Source organism: Dicentrarchus labrax, unplaced genomic scaffold (genome assembly GCF_905237075.1).
Source record: "Dicentrarchus labrax unplaced genomic scaffold, dlabrax2021, whole genome shotgun sequence".
NCBI classification, from domain to species: domain Eukaryota; kingdom Metazoa; phylum Chordata; class Actinopteri; family Moronidae; genus Dicentrarchus; species Dicentrarchus labrax.
In genome coordinates, this window is record NW_026136715.1 from 26,522,334 (window position 1) to 26,543,403 (window position 21,070).

Here is a 21,070-nt window from a genome sequence, read left to right on the forward strand (position 1 = left end):
TTTCTAAAGTGGCTGTCCAGCAAAGGATAAACACCCTGTGTTATAAGCAGTGGCATGTAAGACTGCTTTTGCACATTGTCACTCAACTTCTGCTGCTTGACTTCAGTAAGGATCATAAATGAAGTTAACATTAGCCACAGAGGAGGGGCAGATATTGCAATGAATACTGGCTCACAGATGGGTGAGACAACATTATTATGCATTTTAGTGAAGTATTCTTCATTCCAACTCCAACTGTGTCATACTTTTGCAGTCCTCAATAAAAAAAAACGTCAACTTGCAGAACACTACTGAATAACAGGCATCAGAGGGGATTTATTAGTTGTTATACCCAATGCTGACTTAAATAAGTGGGTATACTCTGTATACCTGCGTATATCCTGCACAACACCATTGAGTATTTCTAATGTTTCATCTAATTTTATATATATATATCCACATTTATTTCACAAATTTGCTCCCCGGGGGCTTCTACTGTAATAAGATATTCAATTTTACGGTCATACACTGAATTTTGACATTTTATAACGACTTCATAAACACAAAGGTTCATTGGTATGGGAAGCACAGGCTACGTGCAACTGCTCATGTCCACAGAACAGCTGGGTCATCACTTTCAAACAGCCTTTTTTTCCCATTTTGGAAGTGGGCGTTCCGAAAGCATGCAGCCTAACGTTAGTTTAACTCAAATCTGAACATGAAATCTGAATGACACAAACATTACACAGGAAAATCCAAACTACTACTGTTTTACTACTCTTTTTCAGATTAAGTACAAGCAGCAGAAGAATACGTTCATCTTCCACTGCAACTCTGTAAATCACAGTCTGTTGTATTGAAAGAGAGAGAGAAAGTGGGAGAGGGAAGAGGGGGGAGAGAGACATAGGCAGACACAGAGGGAGAGAGAGGAGGGGGGGCAGCAGGCGGTGCTGGCGGAGTTAACGCAGTCCTGCGAAGTTCGCTTTCTCGAACCGACTGGAAAAGTTTGCACTTCGGTTTAAACCGGGAGCCGTGAAGAGACTGCAGCTTTAACTTAGCAAAAATGAGACTGTGGTCCTTGCTGTTGTTCCCAGGGCTTTTAGTCTGTGTACTTTTCCCTCTAACAGACTGTGAAGAGCAGCGACTCCCCGACGGTAAGTCAGGAATGTTGTGTGTATTTGCACCCTCAGTATACACTGTGCTGTCTCTACATTTTAAAGCTAATAGCGGCGTTTGAAGGTAAACTGTCTCCCTGTATCAGTGCAGCTTAGGACACCCAGGCTTGGTGTGGGCTGGCGGAGACTCCCCAGCTCATGTGGCGTCCAAAGGAAAACCTCCAAGTTAACAATAAACGGTCGTACCTAACGACACAAAAATGTCCGTTAGAGCATTCTAGAAGTCTGTAGTCCATACACCGTTGTGCTCGAGCCCTCCTTCCTCTGTGAATCAGGTGTTAACTGACGTTAGCTAACTAGCTACCATATAAAGCTACAATATAAATGAAGCTAACCGGTTGGAAAAGCTGATTTTGTTGATACACGCGCTGCTCATGGCGCTTGGTGCATGCCGAATAGTTTAAAACTCACAAAAGACACCAACTACGTTGTCTTATAACTTATCTGTACGTTTTTTCCCATTTAATAATGCAGTTTTAAGAAAGAAATGAATGGAGTTTAACAGTATTTGCCTCCGTTACATGAGAGAGAAAGCTGCACGTAACGTTAGTTAGTGAGGCGCTGACGTGGACGGGGCTGCTGTCAGCGCTGCTATTAATATATGAACGTTAGCTATGGCCCATAGGTATGCTGTAGGTACGAGTCTAGTTTAAAAGTGATGTTAATTAAAGACAGATATGGATCAATAAAGAATAAAAAAAATAATTTTGAAACTTTCTTTCAGTCTTAGCGAGGTATAACAAAATCCACCCCGGTTAAAGGAGGCTGCACTGTCTCATAAGTAGCAAGTATTGAATAATTCATAAAAAATAAACAGTTTTCATAAATAATAGAATTTGTTTCCAGTGCAGTCTCCCTCGGGACTTTCCAGAATTGAATGCAGGGACATTGAATCAGGGCACAATAAAGAGGAAACAGGGCTGCAACAACGCAAAAGACACTTGATAAAAGAAAACTTTGAAACAAGATCCTTTCTCTTGAAAACTGGTGAAACTTTATTTTATTGAAATAATTCTTCAGGACTAAATGAATGGGTGAAGTGTAGATATAGTTTTGTGCCATGTGATTCAACTTCTTTCATCAACAAATCTGACTTCAGTCTCAGCAGTATGTGTGTGGTTTATGGTATACTGATGGTGGTAGACTGTCCTCATACTATAGAAAGGTGCTGTCCTTAACTTCTGAGCTGTAGTTTTATTATGGATAGGGAAAGTTAAGACAGAAAATATCCAGAAATATATTTACAAACCACATCTTTAGAAACCCTCTAACATTATACTTGTAAGGTGACATTTCACAAATGATTTCTTATTACATTGACCAAAAATATTGTAGTGTGTTTGTCACTGCAGTTAATAACCCATGTATTACAACAAGCAAATGATAAAATAAAATAAAATGTTACAGTATTTTTGGGGCCCTGAACAAAAGCTCCATATGTAAGTGCAAATATGAAAGCAATAAAATGTTTGTATTATTACTTAAATAAATGAAATAAAGGCAAAACTGAACAGAGACCTTAACATTTAGTTCCCTCATTTGTGCCCCATGTAGCCTTCGGGGCACAAAGCAATGGGGCCCTATGGCAGTGGTTCTCAAACCTTTTTCCTTAAGGGACCCCTTTTCTATCATTCAGTAAACTGACAACCCCTGACTAAGTGGCCTCTTTTATGGAGATTTCATATTATATTAAGAACTGTACAGTTAAGCCAAATAGTGAACTCACTGCAAGAAGTTTTTGTAAAAGGAGTGATGCATTAATGGATTAATTATAAGCAGATTATTTCCTGTTTAGGAAACTTTATACAATTTTCTGTATTATGTATGTTTTTATCATTCTTAACAAGCACACATATTTAATAGGCTTCTTTTTGGACAAAATCAGAGTCATTGTTCTCTCAGACAATTTACTTTACAGTTACTTTTCTTCACTCAAGTGAACCAAATGCTGAGATAAATTGTATATTTAAGTTTTCTAGAACGCCTTAAAATCAAGAAAGCCTCACGATCCTCAATGAAGCTTTAGCAGCCCCTAGTGGGGGTCCTGACCCCCAGGTTGGGAACCATTGCCCTATGGTGACAATCAGGCTGCAAAATTAGCCTTTTACCTCCAGCCAAATGGTTAGTGAATGTTTCACTGACTTTACCTGTCACTCAACGGAACACCATTATTCATTTTGGCTTGTGAGTGAAGCAAATCTACCAGCCACTGGCATATTTTACCAGCTTTTGGCTTGTGGCTGGAGCTAATTTTGTGCCCTTGTAACAATGTCAAATTCATTTTTAGAAATATATGTATTGGGCCATTTGTTGGATAACGACAATCTAGACATGATAACAGAAATTATTTTACCACTTGTCAATAATCATTTAGCAGCCTGTTGCTTTGCTTTTGGTAATTTGATTAGTTACTTTTCACTCAAGTGAACCAAATGCTGAGATAAATTGTATTACAGGACTTTGTGCTTCTCATGTACAGCACAATATCAACAAAGGTGAACCTGCATTATTATTTCATTTTGTGGGCCTGTCTTTTATTGTGCAGCTGTGGACAATCCAGTTGTGTGATGGGTGTTAAATGAGATGAAGGAACTGATGCTTATGATTTGATGAGTTAAAGCTCACTCTTTATTTCTTCTTGGTTTCTGTATGGTAAGACTCCCATCAATCATGCAGACTCATCAAGACATATATCACAGAAACTGTCAGTAACAGCAGTACCACTGGGTTGCTTCATGCTTAAGGCACAAAAAAGAAAGACGTCTACAGTATCATCTTTCTGAATTCCTCTATAATTTTGTGTCTTCCAGAGAAGCTTCTAGTTGTGACAGTTGCAACCAAAGAGACTGATGGCTTCAGGCGCTTCATGCGGTCGGCCAAACACTTCAACTACACTGTCAAGGTAGGAACCCCTGCGGCAAGATCACAGTTGATTTCCTGCCATCTAGCCATGAAAGCCTCTCTGTCAGTTCTTTAAAAGATAACAAATCCCTATTTTCACATCATAGTTTTGCCTCTGATGCAATATTTTTTACATGTAAGACTTTTTCAGTGCATTTGAGTTTCTGAAATAAACCATTGTAAAAGTGTCAGAGAAGATGAGTATTTGAGGATGAATGTGCATTGATGAATTCCTTTGAATGCAGTAAATGGATGTATGCCTGTTTTAAGGTACTTGGTCGAGGTCAGAAATGGAACGGAGGTGACTACATGTCAGCTCCAGGAGGGGGCCAGAAAGTACGACTCCTTAAAGCAGCTCTGGAGAAGATGAAGACTCAGGACAAAATCATCCTTTTTATTGACAGGTAGAGTTTCCTCCAGGCAGTCGATGGTCTCCATTCACTTCACTTTGCACAAACCTGTCTGCTTTTACTAGTTGTCAGTGTTATTGTACAGCTATGCACTTATATACACAGGTTAAGTCAGCAAGTCTTTGCTGCATTGCAGTAACAACAGAACAGTAAGTGCTTAATTAAACTGGTAGTATCATACGATGCAGCACAAACCTCTCTGAATGTTGACTCTGCTTACATTACAAGGCTAGCTTTTCTGTGTCTCGAGACTGAAATGTGTTGAACTGTTATTAGTTCACTCAGTTCCAGACTGTCTCATGTTTCATTTCACTAGGCTCATAGTCCAGCACAAGCTCCACCTCTACATCTAACTCACAGAGTTCTGGAAGACAACAAAATATGGGGACTACTGGATATCTTTGTTGAACTGTTTAATGAATAATTATTTAGTTATAGCATAAACTCTGGAAGCAGGGGGAAACAGCTAGCCTGGCTTTCACACTAATACCTCTAAAGCTCACTGATTAGTGTGTTTAATCTGTAAACGAGAAGAAATGTAAAAACGATAATATGTTTTATGTTTTAGGGGAGTTATGTGCTGGAACTATTATTTCTATTGTGAGCACAGGTTTTAGTTTTGGTCTCTGTGCAGATGGTACCAAACCTCACAACCTCACTGTAATGCAGTCACTGAACTGTTGTTCACTGAGCTACTGATTTTGTCAGTGCTAGTATGATTCAGTATTGTTGAAAGATGTGTTAAAGATGAATTTGTACATGGACAAAATGAAAGCATATTTCCCAAATTGTTGCACTAAAGCTTTAATGCAGAGTTCAAAGTACTGTAATAATGGTAGTATATGGGAGATGCAGTAAAAAGGCTGAAGTATGCAAACCCAAAATCAACAGAGAGCAAATGTTTTTTTTATTCAAGCAGTTCCTTTTATGCTAGTAAACACAACCACTGGCAGCTTAACTCTCCAAATAAAGAACGCTGGCATCTCATAAAAGCAACCCATTCATTTGTTTTAACTATGTCACTGGCTTCACACACCCCTGAGCCACACAGTAAAGGTTTCTATTTTCACCCCCCGTTTAACACAGCTACGATGTGATTTTCACCTCGGGTCCTGAAGAGCTGTTGAAGAAGTTCCAGCAGGCCAGACACAAGGTGGTGTTCTCCTCTGAGAGCCTGATCTGGCCCGACAGACACCTGGAGGACAAACACCCCCATGTGAGGGAGGGCAACAGGTTCCTAGGCTCAGGGGGTATGTCCTCCTCTCCTCTGCCAGTCTGTGTAAAACCTCCCTCTTTAAATCAAATAGCTTCTTGAAGCTTTGATTAGGGATCAACTTAAAACAGCCAACCACAGATAGTGTGTAACATTCAGGAGGATCTATTAGCATACATGCAATATAATATTCATAGATATGTTTTTATTAGTGTATAATCACCTGAATGTAGGAATCAAGCCAGCACAGACAGTAAAAAGAAGACTGCAAGCTGGTAAACATGGATGTAAACAATATATTATTTACAGTTATCAATACACAGTAAAATTTGCAGTATTTAAAACACTAAATGAATACAAAAAAGTTTTATGAGGAAGAAAATGGAGACCTGAAGGATGCAGACATAGAGTAACACTGAATGTAAACAGAATGTTTGTTTACAAGTAAACTCCACCAGACAGTTTTAACAGGAAGCTCTATCTTGTGCTATCAGAAACAGTTTATGTTGGCCTCTCAGTTGTAATCTCCAAGCATGAGATATCTTTGCATTGATGAACACAGTGATGATGTTAAAATTCAACAGGAAAAATAATTGTTTGGCATCTCTTAACACTGTTGTGTTCACAAGCAGCAGCTGTGGCTGTAGACTTTCAGTCTCGTTTTAATAACAAGCTAGATGTTTGAAGAAAGCAGTATGGTCGTTTCTTTTAATAGCAGAAACAGCAGGTCTTTAGTCAGCAGTCAGCTCCGGTTGAGGCCATTAAAGCTGGCAGTAGTCATTAGTCACGGCAATTTAAAACAGAGGATTTCAGTGTGGACGCTATGTGACAGCGTTCATATACATGAATACAGAAATAACAACAAGTCTAAATTCTGCCATATCTTCTCACTTCCTGTGTGTTTCCTCTGGGTTGGATTCTCTCCTCAGGTTTCGTTGGCTACCTTCCCAACATCAAAGAAATGGTTGCCGACTGGACAGGAGAAGACAATGACAGTGACCAACTGTTCTTCACCAAGATTTACATTGATCCAGCCAAAAGAGTAAGATTTGTTTCACTGCAGTGTTCACTTTATCCATCTGGATTAAACAGTAATAATTGTTTAATTATTTATAATAATAAATAAAGTATAAATGCTTTATTTTTGGATAGGGACAGTGCACATTAATGAACATCGATATTTAAACATCTCTGTAAACATGCCGGATTATAGCAAAGCAGCTAATTTGCATCTGTAGTCCCTAATAAATAAATAGAAAAAATACCAATAGAAGAGACAACACACACAGCACAATACATTACACAATCAGAAGGACACCAGACCCAGACAGGATATAACAATGCACTAAAAAGTATTTTTCATATATTTTAGTTTTCTGATCTGCTCCGGTTTTTATTTGCTGTTAATGCAAACTCAACACTTTCATATTTACCTGTTGTCTTGATACATTCAATATTATGTATATTTTTACAACACTAATTCTGACAATAATTCCTACTGTCAGTAGCTGTGTGTCCATTAACATATTTTGAAGTATCACATTAACAAAGTTTTATAAAAACTGCAAAATAAAAATAAAAACTCCTCAATTTATCCAAAAAGCTTTTACACTCACTTGAGGTGGCGTTATCGTGCTTAATGGGACATGGAAACACTTTCTTAGTGAATATTTAACTGCCATGACTGATGAGCTGTTTCCGCTGTGCCGCTCTCATGGCTCTATAATACGTCCATGATCTCACTCTCCAACACAATTCACTCAAAATTCGTTTGAAATTTGCAAAACATTTGGCTGGAATCACGGCTATTGAGACTCAGCACTTTAAGCACAGATGTTTCCGATTAAAAACCTTCCAGTAGCTCAGTATGCATAATCCCTCCTGTTCAGCCCATTGTTTGTCCTTTCCACATCTGAGGCTGTTGTTTTAGAATCACTATTTTCAAACTGGCTTTTATTTGCAAATGTATGCTATTACATATGATTACAGCAAATACACTGAAAACAATGTATTTCTGTGTTTCAGAAAGCCATAAATATCACACTGGACAGCAAATGCAGATTGTTCCAGAACCTTCATGGAGCCCTCGGTGAGTGCCTTGAATTTAGTTTCTTAGTCCAACCAGTGAATTCATGAAGTAAAAACGTTCCTCCCACACATGCCGCCTGTTTGACTGGCCACAGAGGTCCCTGCTCTGCTAGAAATGTTACCGTGCAGCCTTCCAATAACCCCTTTAAGAAATGTTATGTTTCTCATCATCCAGAAGGCAACAGTCCTTCATGCCATCCACAACATGTGACACTAACCAGCCACTGTCAGTGAACATCCGGCGATCGCCGACATATTCGCTCACACATTTGTGCCGTCCCTGCCATGCTGTGGAGGTAGACCATTAAATTTGCAAAATGAAATGACAAAAATCGGACCAAGAAAAATCAGTGATAGACTCGCCAATAGCCAATAGCTGATAAATCTGTCCACTTGCCCAAACCTAACAAGCACATAAATGTGTTTTCACTGTGGCCACACTAAGCTGTTTGTTTTAAATGTGACAGATAGCCAATCTTGAAAAGTTAAACTCATTCACTGTTTGCTTTTCATTACTTCAGAATTCCCTCGTTTTATATTCAAAATATGTGACCCTATTGCCATAGAGGTAACAGCACTTACAGGAAAGTGGAAGAGGCATTCTAATGATGCAGAATCACAGACATAGTGTAATCTGATTTACATTTACATTGTGTAAGCAAATATCGATACACTTGAGTATCAGAAACACTCAAAACATATAGATTTTTGTGTTTCAAGGTAAAAGTAAACTGAAGGCTATGATGTTGGCTATTACAGCGAAAAACTTTATTGACGTGTTCTTAACACTATGACAGTTTTCCTAAAAGAGATACACTTCATGGGCGCTGGTTTGCCTAGTGAACTAGTGGGTACACAGCCCTGTACTTAAGCAGCAGTAACAGTATTATTGTAGCTGCTTATGTAATGGTATGTCCTCGCATTGCTATGGATGGACAATGACACTAGCTACAACTCTTTCAGAAAACTGTCTGCTTACTGTGTTTCTGCCTCTGTCTGGCCAGAAATGTGGTTAATATACTACCACACTGGTCTACCTTAAAGGTTTGAGGGGTTTACAGTTTCTGTGATTTAGGCGGGGCTGCGTGTTTAGACATGAACTCTTGGCAGTGTGCAGGTTTTTATTTTTTCCCTCTGAGGCTGTGGAAGGAATTTGTGAGTTCTCTGTGAGGCGGATGTGTCAGAGTTCACATAGACGACATCAGGAGTCGAGGGGCAAAAATCCTTACTCTGTAAAGCTCTTATATATTCACTGCTGCTTGCCTCGTCTCTTTACAACTGTGACAGTCATACTGCACATTTTACATTATACAGAAAGATCTATGATTAAATTAAGAACATGATGCAATCAAAGTAGAACCATGTCTTAAATATTAATGTTGGCAATTGTATTACTAAGAAAAATACTTATTGAAACTTGTATTTACACACAGCAAATATATAATCATAAACAAAGATCATAAATGATGAAGCAGTTGTTAGCATTATTAAATAAATTCCTGTCTCTTCCATCCTGATTGACAGGCTTTTTACTGCCCTCCCCCCACCCCTGATATTAATCTGCCCTACAGGGCCATGGCCGGATTAACCTGCTCACTGACCACCCACTCTCACACACAGACACACTTGTTAAAGAATATTCACCAAGTGAGATTTTGACAGAGGAATACAAGATTAGCCAATAAAAAACCCACCTGGTCCGATATTGTACTCAAATTAAAATAAAACCAAATTACCAAAAGTCAAGGGACACACAGCTTGAAAGATACCCATTGTGTCTAAAACAGCAGGAAGCACAGGAATATTACACAGTTAAATTTGCTTGTGGGTGTGTGTGTGTGTGTGTGTGTGTGTGTATTTCCAGATGAGGTGGTGCTGAAGTTTGAGGATAGACGGGTTCGAGCCAGAAATTTGCTGTATGATACCCTGCCTGTCATCATCCATGGGAACGGACCAACCAAGGTACTGACCTATCAAACCATACCAGCCAATGGCACGCTTAAACACAGCAGCCTGATAAATCTAACCACCAGAGTCACTGCAGCTGTCTAAATAATTCCATTACTTCAGTCAGCAGGTCTGTTCACACTGAAAACAATACGACACTTTGATTTTCCTGCATGTGCGTGATTCAAACTAGCAAAATATATGTGAAAAGGCATTCTCAACATCATCATCATCCGGCAGCTGAATCAGGCACTTCTCAGTTTGAGGACTACAAACTCCAGAGAGGAAATAATGAAGGCTTTTAAAGCACAAACAGACTGTCAGTGCGCTTCTGGCCTCTCTGTAAAATATGTTCCAATAACAAGTAAACTCAGCGTTATTACTGTTGTCCTGTGAAAACTTCCAGCAACTGAAATCAGATTGCATATTCTTTCTGCTACATGTCCTGTGCTTTTCTGAGGGAGACATTTTCATTCAGTTAATGTTGTTATGTTGAAATGTTGAAAATCAGTCATTCTCTTCCTTAATTAATATTAGATTGAGATGTGATATTCTACAAGAACACACATTTGTTTTACAGCTCCAGATCAACTACCTGGGTAACTACATTCCCAACACATGGACATTTGAGAATGGATGTACACTGTGTCATGAGGAACTCCGCCCACTCACAGCTCTTAAGGTCTGTTCACAGGCTCTTGGCGATCACACAATTTAATTGTTCAGTCTAAATTAATATAAGCCCTTCCTCCTTGAACTGGAATATGATGCTTGTGTTTTTCCAACAGGAGAGTGAATACCCACTGGTGGTGATTGGTATCTTCATTCAGCAGCCCACCCCCTTTGTCACAGTGTTCTTTGAACGCCTACTGAAGCTCCAGTATCCCAAGAACCGGCTCAAACTGTTTATTTACAACCAGGTAACAGGAGGACATTTAATACATCATCTTTATCCTAAAATCCTTGGAGGCAAGTGTTAATTCATATGAAATCAAGCCTTTATAAAAAAATAGGTACATTTAATGAGACAGTCATAATGTAGTGTAGGAAACAGAAACACTGATTACAAATTAAGAAGACACCAAAATACTTTACAAGGCTGAAAATGAGCTGCACCAAAGAATAATGTTTTGGGTTTTTAGTTTGATTCACAACACAAACCAATAAAGGTTTAAAAAAAGGATGAATAGAAAAAGACAATGAAAAGAGAAGTTAATTAACATATTTAAGCAAATTTTTAATGGCTCCATTTTGCCACATAAAAACACTCAAGAGCTTGTCATGTCAAAAGCTCTTGTTATCTCGCCCAAAAAAAAAAAAACAGTTGACTGTCATCTATAGAAACAGCTACGGGGTGTACAAATATGCACCATAATAATGTGTTAAAAAATCCACCTCAGTAATGCAGATTTGGTGGTGCTCTATGTGTCTGTAGTAACTCAGACTCTATCTGTCCGTGCAGGAAACTCATCACGAGCGTCAGGTCAGCTCTTTCCTAAAGGATCATGGAAGCCTTTATCAGGATGTCAAGTTCATCGGGCCTGAAGAGGAGATGGATGGAGTTGCCTCCCGAAACCTGGGATTGTGAGTTCCACATAACCAGTGGTCGACTGGATGACGTGTCTTTGGGTTAAAATATACGTGGTGTCCTTAGAATACATGATTTAATGTTTAAGGTATTAACATCAGGCCATACGACACACTATTTCCCATACAAAAAACGAGCAGTCTGTAGTGTATTTTTTAGATACAGGGTACGTACAGGGTTGACTGTGCAAATCTTTTAGTATTGTTTGTTTCCTAAAGAAAAAAAAAATTTGAGATGCTAACAAGAAGCGGCCTGCCGCAATTCACTTTAAGTTCATTTTAAGAAGTCATTTAGTAATTGAACAACATCCCTGGAGGAGATCTTTTAATTGAAGTGAAACTGAAATATCTATATAAATGAGAATTACAGGACTAAGCAACAGGTAACAATGTGTTAAAAGAAAGGGAACAAATTCAACTCACACAGAAACTTGTTTTTATTGCTCGCCCACATCAATATTACACCAATCAAATTACAGCACTAACATCCACTGTGGTACCATCAATTCACACCCACTGGAGAACAAATAATTAAAATTCAAATTTCTTCTTTTTTGTAATTACAATTTTGATGAAAATAGGTAAACTAATGAAAACAAAATAATAGATTTTAATTTCAGTTAAAAAATGGTTTGCATTATTAAAATAGCAGCTTTGTACACACAGCAGTGTGACTTCATTTTCAGACCAGTGGTAACCACATCTTCTTCTGTTCACTGAACTGTTTATGAGAATGTGCCAGTGTTGCTCTTTAGCTTCACACAACTGATCTTTCAATGTCTTTGCTTCCTTTCAGTGACATGTGCCGGAAGGACAAGGACTGTGAATATTTCTTCAGCTTGGACATTGAAGTGGTCTTAAAGAACGAGAACACACTCAAAATTCTCATTGAACAAAACCTGCAAGTATTTTTATCTTTTGCTAGCTGATATCTTCGAACTACGAACCGTACATAGAACATCTCTTCATTTCTGTTACACTCATTTATTTGCATTACGTTACAGGTTACGGTTTAACTGACAGCCGGATGGAGAAATATAATAACATTCCTTTGATTGTTTCTCAGCCCTATAGTGGCACCCATGATAACTCGAGCTGGTCGACTGTGGAGCAACTTCTGGGGAGCCCTCAGTGTGGACGGCTACTACGCCAGGTCTGAGGACTATGTGGACATAGTTCAAGGACGCAGAGTGTAAGTTGCTTCAGAGGGACGTTTAGTGACAGAACACTTTTATTGACAGACTAGACTGATGAACCGTGTTGTGTATGTAAGTATGTGTTTCAAATTAAAAGCCCAAAAGGAATGGGAGGCTTTTACTCTTTGAGGCACTGGAACACATTTAAGGTGAACATCTGTACAGGAAGTGTTAACTTTCACTGAACAATTGAAAAAAGGAAAGTAGAAGAAAATAATAATTAGAACAATAATTAGTGAATAAAAACACTATTTGTGTTTAAAACAGAAGAGTTAGAGCAGCAGAGTGTGAGTATGATCTGATATGATACTGATGCAAATATTGCTGTAGAAATGTATCAATCCTACTTATACTATACAGCAGGTGAAGACTGAGAAAGTGATGAAACAGCAAATAAAAACAGAAGATCTGAAAACAGAGAGGCGTCTTACGGGGGATATTAGGAACAAAGTCCTGTCTCTAATAAAGGCCTGGTTCTCTTTAACACTGTCTGTTCCTTACAGTAGATCCTAGCGTTGGTATGTAAATTGTCTAAGACTGTCTTGTTTCTTAGGGGTGTGTGGAATGTCCCATATGTGTCCAGTGTGTACCTGGTGAAGGCGGACCTCCTTCGATCGGAACTCACAGAATACGAGCTCTTTAACTCGCACATCTTAGACCCTGACATGGCATACTGCCACAACATCCGCAGCAAGGTCAGTAAGAGAAGAAAGAGGGATTCCACGTTGGAATGGACTTGCATTAGTATGAGTATATGTATGTACTGCATAGAAACGATGATAAAATAACTACAGCATGTAAAGGATAGTTTCAGTTAGTTTTGACTTTGATTTTATTTGCTCCCTGTGGTTCTTTGTGTCATAAGTGTCTATTTTGTGTAAGCTCTGATGAAAATATATTTATAACTGTAAATAAGATTTTGTCTATAATATCTGACCTGTTGTGAATCTTTCACTCAGGGAATCTTCATGTATGTGACCAACATGCACACATTCGGCCGCATCCTGTCGACAGAAAACTATCAGACCGGCCATCTTCATAATGATCTGTGGCAGATCTTTGAAAACCCAGTGGTGAGACTGAAAAAATGAACTGTGCACGGTTAACATTACTCGCTGTTGTAGCAGGGTCAGTGAGTGGTGCAGGCTTCCTGCCTTGTGGTGATTGTCATTGTCATTGGAAATATGCTGGGGGAGGTGTGTATCAGACCTTCTGAAATGATCCTAAGCTTTGACTTGAAGAGTCAGAGGGAAAAGTAGGACTCAGGAGCTCTGTATACTGGGATTTTTAGTGGCTGCTATAAATCAAGGACTACAATTATGTCTACCCACAATTCCCTCTCTCAAGCACTGGATCAGCCAATAGCCTGCCTCTAAAGGTTACATGTCAGAACTACATCAATCATCCCAGCTTTGTACGCACCATGTCATGATTAAGATTACCCATCATGCATTGTGTCAACAATATAAATGCTTCAATATAGTGATGCATGCAAGAAGAAAGCTTGAATAGAATATTTCCCTTACAGTTATGCTGACAATATCAGATTAGCCATTTGGCGTAATAGCCATATACATAATGTTTGTATGTTAACCACACACACGTTTAAATGTTCAGTGCAAAGTATTTCCTTTAATTGGTTTCTTATTTATTGTTGCTCTTTCACACTCACTAATATTCTTGTATTTTACAACCCAGCAGTAGCAGCAGGACTGGTCACAGTTGTGGTGGTAGTAAAAGCAGTGGTACTGCTAATAGCAGTGTTATAGTGATAGCATTGTAAACATTTGCTGTATGGTGTGTGTTTCTTTCAGGATTGGCAGGACCGCTATATTCATGAGAACTACACTTACATCATGAAAGACAAACTGATAGAAACTGTGAGTTGACCTACAGACAGATGTCATGAGTTGTTTGCATTGTAATGGAGTAAAATGTGGACTAATGTTTTTGAATTGTAAGAAGTGAACTAATTTCAACTTGTGTGTTTCTTATAAATGTTGTCACTGCAGTAGACAGCAGAGTACAGACTAAAAAGTCACTTGTTAAGACTTTATTTTAGAGATTAAGATTATTAATAGAAAGAACAATCCTGACGGTGGATTTGAATAAATGTGTGATTGTATGGAATATTTTATTTCAGTGGTTTAATTGTCTTCTGTCCCCCAGCCTTGTCCTGATGTGTACTGGTTCCCATTGTTCTCTGATGTTGCTAGTAACCATATTGTTGAAGAAATGGAGCACTATGGGAAGTGGTCAGGAGGAGGCAATGTGGTATGTTATCATATGGGTTTGTAATTTTTCCATCTTGTGATTTGCAATAAACATTTCTCCTCATCTGTACTCATTTTAGAATTCAGTATTCATCAGTATCTGTCATAATGATTTGCTGTTGGGTATTTGGCCAGCAGTACCTGGCAAAATTCACAAACTAAGTTAACTAAGTTTTGTCCCTGTTGAGTTGTAGTTTTTTTTTTTCTAAACTGATTTATTATCTTGTTTGTCAGGACAACAGAATCCAAGGTGGCTATGAGAACGTTCCCACAGTCGATATCCACATGAATCAGATCAACTTTGAAAAGGAGTGGCACAAAATGTTACTGGAGTACATAGCACCGATAACAGAGAAAATGTATCCGGGTTACTACACCAAGGTAAGAACCATGAAGTCCAACATTGGTACACATTCTTATGAGATGAAAACCAGTCTGTGTTGAGATGAAATTCAAATAATCTGCTCCCCTTGGTTGAACATGATTAAGAAATGATTGATGTTTGACTGTCCTCATTTATCCTACTTTGTCTCCAGCTTTGTTGCAGAGTGGACATTGCTGTAGTGAGTAGCTGTCAGTCCAATAGAGTAGCAAAGTGGGAGGGCTTTTTTTGGGTACTTGGGTATAAAAGAGCAACATCCTTCTAACACACAAGACATCTGATAAATAAGATGTCCATAACATAAACTTAAAGTGTTATAAATGACCCAGGACACTTCCATCATTCTATTCTCAGACTGCTGAAGAGCCAAGAAAGATAGTTAAATGTTGAGTCTCATTCCCAGGTGGTCAAATATCTATGCTGAGACTCAACAATCAGCTGTCTCCAAGCCACCAACCTAAAGAGTCTTTATATCTTTCTCAGCTCTGATTGGTTGTTTTTGTTCAGCCCTGGTGGAGTCCTATAAATACCATTAGGACCACTAGGAGGAGCCAGAGGAACCTGATTTTTTTTTTTTACAGATCATCTGTCTCGTGTACTACTGTCAGAACAATGAACAGTTCAGCAGTAATGACAAAAGTTGTTTTTATAAAAGTTACCTACTGCAGCTTTATTGTTATAATTAAGATACTGTAAGCTGTGGCCGTACCACACCACCACTATGCTGCTCCATAAGGTCAAACGGGGATAACTGTCCTTGGATTATCTGTTGATGAATGTTTGGACTTTGTGGACCTATGTCTGTTAAGCCATGGTGGCGATCACTGCTAATGCACACTAACCCACGTCTTCTTTGGGGTGGTGTGTCAGAAATTGTGTGTCCCAAGGAATTGTGTTGAAAGGAGTAAATGCTCTTTCCATAAATTCTCAAATAAAAGGTTCAAAGTTGAGCAAGTCTTACATGATAAACCATGGACAACACAAAGTCCAGTTGCAGATAAAGGGTTTATAAAAACTTTGAGGAGGGGTGGAATTAATAGCTCACGTGGTAAATTCAGCATAATTACTAATTACATCCAGTCGGCTCTTGATTGCTAAACTATTGTCAACCATACTGAACACTTAATGATGTTTCAAATTAAAACCCTAAAGCAAAAGGAAAGGGAGGAATTATGCCCTTTGTGGCACTTGAAACATCTGTGTAGAAAGTTTTATGTCATTGACAGTAGCTTAACAACGGTCAAGAAAATGGCAAAGTGAAAGTGACTGGAAACAGTGTATCTGTTGAGAAAGAGGTGAGAAATATACATCATACTGAATGTATCAAGACAACAGGTAAACATGGAGGAGGTGCTGAGTTCAACAGCAAATGAAACAGGAGCAGACTAGTTATGATGTTATGACTTACAGAGCAGGGGGAATTAGAAATAAAGGCTGTCTCTAATGTAAGCCTGTGTCAAGCCGTGGCCTGCTGGAATGGAGACAGATTCCAGTGACTGAAGACAGTGGGTCACTGTGGGTGAGAAAATGTTGGTAAGAGAACATTTACGAACCTGTTTGAAAGACGTGAGGAAGAGGGGGACACATTTTGTTAAGAGGAAAAACATTTGATTGACGTATAAATAGCTAATGATACTTGGTGTTAAATAGGGCTGTGTTGGCAAGAATCTGGCAATACGATACATATCATGGTACAGTCGATATATTGATATACTGTAAGCAAGGCGATATATTACGATTTGTAAAAAAAATAACAAATTTTAGGAAAATCCCCTTTTCATCTTTGAGTTCATTTTACAGAAACCACGAGGACAAAAATATCAAATTATGTTATTTGATAGCCTACTTTTTTCAGGTAATATTCATTAAATAAACAGTTTGATAGTAATTTCCATCTTTGCTAAGCTAGAGTTTTGTGCCAAAGGAATTAAAGGCCTGTTCCAAATAAAGGCAGGTTAAGTTCAAGTTTTACGCTAATCATTTATCAAGTAAATAAATGTGCGGAACAAAGACTGTTTAGTTTAAAGACTGTTAACAGACGATGCATTATATAAATGACTTTAATGGACTAACTGAATAATGTATAATTTGATGTGAAGTCTAATTGAAAATAACCATAACCATCAGTTGCAGCCGCCTCGTTGGTTCTTGTGCTGCTGCTGCTTCCTGTGTACTCTGCTGATCAACATGTCTTCTCTCATCAGTGTGCCAGTCCCTTGAACTTTGTGGTGAGGTACAAACCCGACGAGCAGCCCCTGCTCGCCCCTCACCATGACGCCTCCACATTCACTATTAACATAGCTCTCAACAGCAAAGGCATTGACTACCAGGTAAATGAGGAGGAGCAGCCAGGTAGTAGAAGCTACAGGACATGACGATGCGGGTGATCTTCACCTTTCTAGCGTCTCTGCTACTCTGTTCCAACTCTGGAAGTGAATGCTGGACCGGGGAAACAAGCTGAGGCTTTTCTTTATTGAGCAGAAGGTTGCGAGGGCCGTACACACACTCTGTGTAGCAGTTTCTGTGCGAATGCTTGCATGACTCCTTTCTGTCTGTGTGTTTGCAGGCTCAGTTTGACTTGGCCTTTGTAGTTAGATATAAGCCAGATGAGCAGCCCTCTTTGAGACCACACCATGACGCCTCCACATTCACTATAAACATTGCACTCAATCAAGTGGGCCTTGATTACCAGGTGAGTGTGTTTGGACGTCTGACATTTCCAACAGGTAGCTCATGGTTACTACATGGAAGAACAGTTGGTATAGTAAGCACGAAAACGTATTTACCCAACATCCCATTCCCCACGCAGCTGTTCATATTAAACAACACCTGGCAACCTGAGCTGGTTATGTGCAGTGGTGTAACAATCTGTCAATCTGGACTGACGTATCGACTCAACGATCAAAGATAAAATATCGTCGATGTAAAGTGAAAGATCCACATCAATCATCATCTTTACGATACACCTTTAATTTGAAAGTCTCACTCAGTCTCAGTCTATGTCACCGTTTGCGTCCGAGCACCTCCTTCCTAAACATTCCATCAGTGCAAAGACGATGAGGATGTTTACTCCCCTCTGTGGAATAGATAGAAAGGATGGGTTGACTGACAAAAGTACTACGTATACAACACTGTCACGGGATAAAACACTAAGGAAACACAACCATTTCATATATGCAAATTAAATTAAATGTAATTGTGGGCGTATGATATCGTCTCACATTGATCGCAACCCCCGAATCAGATGGAAATCATATTGTGGCAGACTTTCTGATATCAGCACATATCATATCGTTGTCCAAAGAATGAAAAAAACATATTGTGATGAAGCTGTGCATCAGTTAGTATAAACACAGGAAGCTTTGTCCATAAACTTAGAAATTAAGCATCAGTTCTTGAAGAACTACAGGGGGCGACTGTAGCTCAGGAGGTTGGCGGTTTGATCCCTGGCCCCTCTCGCTGCACGTTGAAGTGTGCTTGAGCAAGATACTGAACCCAACAGCTCCTCATGTATGAATGGATTGGTGTCTGATTGTGGGTATGAATATGGGTGAATGTGGCATGTAGTGTGAAAGCGCTTTGAGACTAGAAAGGTGTTATACAGGTACAGTCCATGTACAATATTATAGAAATATGGTGAATTTGATTTTAAGGTGGGGGTAAAATCTGTTTATGGTTGAAAATACCAACTTTCACATGAACACAGAGGAGGTTTGACAGAGCATGAAATCAGAACCATATCATTGAACATGGAATGCCATCATATTTCTGGCATGTACATCCACACCCTGGTGTTTCAAACTTTTCATTTGTGTCATCTGTGTTTGTGAGTCTTTCTTCTTTGCATGACTCATAAAGCTGAAACTAGGACCCTTGTTTTGTTTGAATTGTTGCATCCATGTTGTTTCCCTGCATCTCCAATGAACTAAACAATTAGTCCAGTCTTATTATCTGCTAAATACAGTTTCTATCATTTGTGAAACTTAAGATTAAACCTAGCAGTTCTTAAGATGTACATTTTTGAAGTAATATATAAATGTATATACATGTAATATGTGATCGTGGATAATTCTTCTAATGACAACCCCAGTGGTTTTACTTGTTATAGGGCATTACCCAATCACAGATATTCTACATTCTCAAATAAAAGCCAGTATTACTGTCCAGCATGAAACATAAATGCAGATTAAAGTCAGTATAATGTCCATTTCCAAAGTGGAAATTAGCCACTATACACAGCCTTTTCTCAATAAAAGCGAGGGATGCACAATATGGATTTTTTTTTCAGCTGACACGATAGCATAGAATTTTTGTATTTTAAAATAACCTGTAGCTTTTACATACTTGCTATCGAGAAAGGCTTAGATGTAGTGAGCTAAGATGAATGCTATGATGTTACATATCTCTGACATCACTGTTAACACAAACAATTCTGACCCTTCAAATGTTTGTTTTTCTAGTACACCAAAAAACCTCAGACATACTTTCATAGAACATAAAGCCTATCAATCATTTGCATGAGAATAAAAAAAATGATCATGGACTAATTTAATTATCCCAATATTTCTCCAAATTTAGTTCCAAGAACTCGTCCCCAAAGCGTGCAGTAGAGCGGAGGAAACAAAAGCATTCTGTTAAGCTCCTGCAGTGGAAGTTTTGTATTAAGTCAGCTTCCCCTTGACACTAATCTAACCACAAGTTCAACTCAAACTCAATTTAAAAACAGGGATGATTTTAACATGTCCTTTCTGTCAGATGATAACGTGTGCTGTGTTGTCACTGCAGGGTGGTGGATGCAGGTTCCTCCGCTACGACTGCTCCATTGAGGCTCCTCGCAAAGGCTGGGCCCTCATGCACCCGGGCCGCCTCACCCACTACCACGAAGGCCTGCCGACCACCGCCGGTGTCCGGTACATCGCAGTGTCCTTTGTGGACCCCTGAACACCCCAAAGACGGCACACATCACCGGCTTGTCCAGACCAAACACGACACACACTGGCCACGTCTTTCTGCACCACAGCTGCTCTTTATTCCTCCGTTCCTTGTTTAAAGTTCAAAATGATATTGCTTCTGTCTCATTTAAAGGATTATACGCAGCTTGTGACTTTGATCAAACTAGGATACATAAGCATGCAATTTGTGCCAGTGCTGGAAAATGAGGGAATTATTTCTCCAGTATCCAAGTTGAAAAGGCGGTTTTAACACTTAGCCAGTGCAAAATTAATGCGACACAAATAAACAGCGGCCACTGATATCAGTGAATCTGGAATAACTCGAGGACTAAATGGACTACTGACCTAACATGAAGTTGGGACACTGTTACCTGTGGGCAAAGACTCCCCTCAGAGGGGCTGTGGGTGGACTGCGTGATCAGTTCAACTACTGCAGTCATCACCACAAGCAGACGGTGGTGATCAATCTGAAGGCTCCGGTTTGGTCTGGGGTGTGTGGTGATCAATAATCCAGTCGGTCCTGTTGTGCCTTGAGCTGGACTTCTCTCAGGAAGTCACCACGAGTTCAGCTTAGATTTTATTTCAAAACAGTTTTTGAAAACCTTTATTGTTGAATATTACTTCACTAACACTATCTGTACATTTCTGTATCCAAAGCAGTTATTGTCTAACTCCATCTTGAACGCTCCAAAGACTGTTAACCCTCTTATTTATTTTTTGTACATTTTATTTGATAAAGCCCAACACTCCACTGATGTAGATCAGCTGAGTTTCTAAAAGTTGTCATTTGTTACAACTCACTGTGCTTTGAACACAACTCCAATAAAACAGTGAACCCAACAGAAGAGTGTCTGAACTGTAACTATAGTCTGTCTGCTGTACCTCAGTTACAGAAAAAGCCTTTAAAAGTTTCTATAAAGTAAAGCAGAAGTCAGGCTTTAGCACAGCACCACATTTAAGTTTAAAT

At 39.1% G+C, this 21,070-nt stretch overlaps 1 protein-coding gene across 2 annotated transcripts; it reads left to right on the top strand.

Annotated features, from left to right (window-relative positions):
* Positions 1-895: 895 nt before the first annotated feature.
* Positions 896-20,948, top strand: plod1a (procollagen-lysine, 2-oxoglutarate 5-dioxygenase 1a). Of its 2 annotated transcripts, none has more exons than XM_051426373.1 (19): positions 896-1,133; positions 3,965-4,056; positions 4,326-4,459; positions 5,552-5,715; positions 6,608-6,720; positions 7,704-7,767; positions 9,631-9,728; positions 10,294-10,395; positions 10,502-10,633; positions 11,176-11,297; positions 12,097-12,201; positions 12,367-12,492; positions 13,050-13,191; positions 13,456-13,569; positions 14,311-14,376; positions 14,666-14,770; positions 15,004-15,150; positions 17,718-17,843; positions 19,937-20,948. In XM_051426373.1, exons 1-19 carry the CDS (start codon positions 1,043-1,045, stop codon positions 20,090-20,092), a joined length of 2,199 nt encoding a protein of 732 aa, XP_051282333.1. In that variant the 5' UTR covers positions 896-1,042; the 3' UTR covers positions 20,093-20,948. The 2 variants fall into 2 exon arrangements, with proteins under 2 accessions (XP_051282333.1, XP_051282334.1); XM_051426374.1 differs by lacking the exon at positions 17,718-17,843 and adding an exon at positions 17,356-17,481 and having other exon boundaries at positions 897-1,133.
* Positions 20,949-21,070: the final 122 nt, after the last annotated feature.

Excerpts from the sequence above, each read along its gene's own strand:
- plod1a (XM_051426373.1), top strand. The coding sequence starts at position 1,043 with ATGAGACTGTGGTCCTTGCTGTTGTTCCCAGGGCTTTTAGTCTGTGTA. Across the intron at positions 4,460-5,551 it reads ATCATCCTTTTTATTGACAG|CTACGATGTGATTTTCACCT; the intron begins GTAGAGTTTCCT and ends CGTTTAACACAG. Across the intron at positions 10,634-11,175 it reads AACTGTTTATTTACAACCAG|GAAACTCATCACGAGCGTCA; the intron begins GTAACAGGAGGA and ends CTGTCCGTGCAG.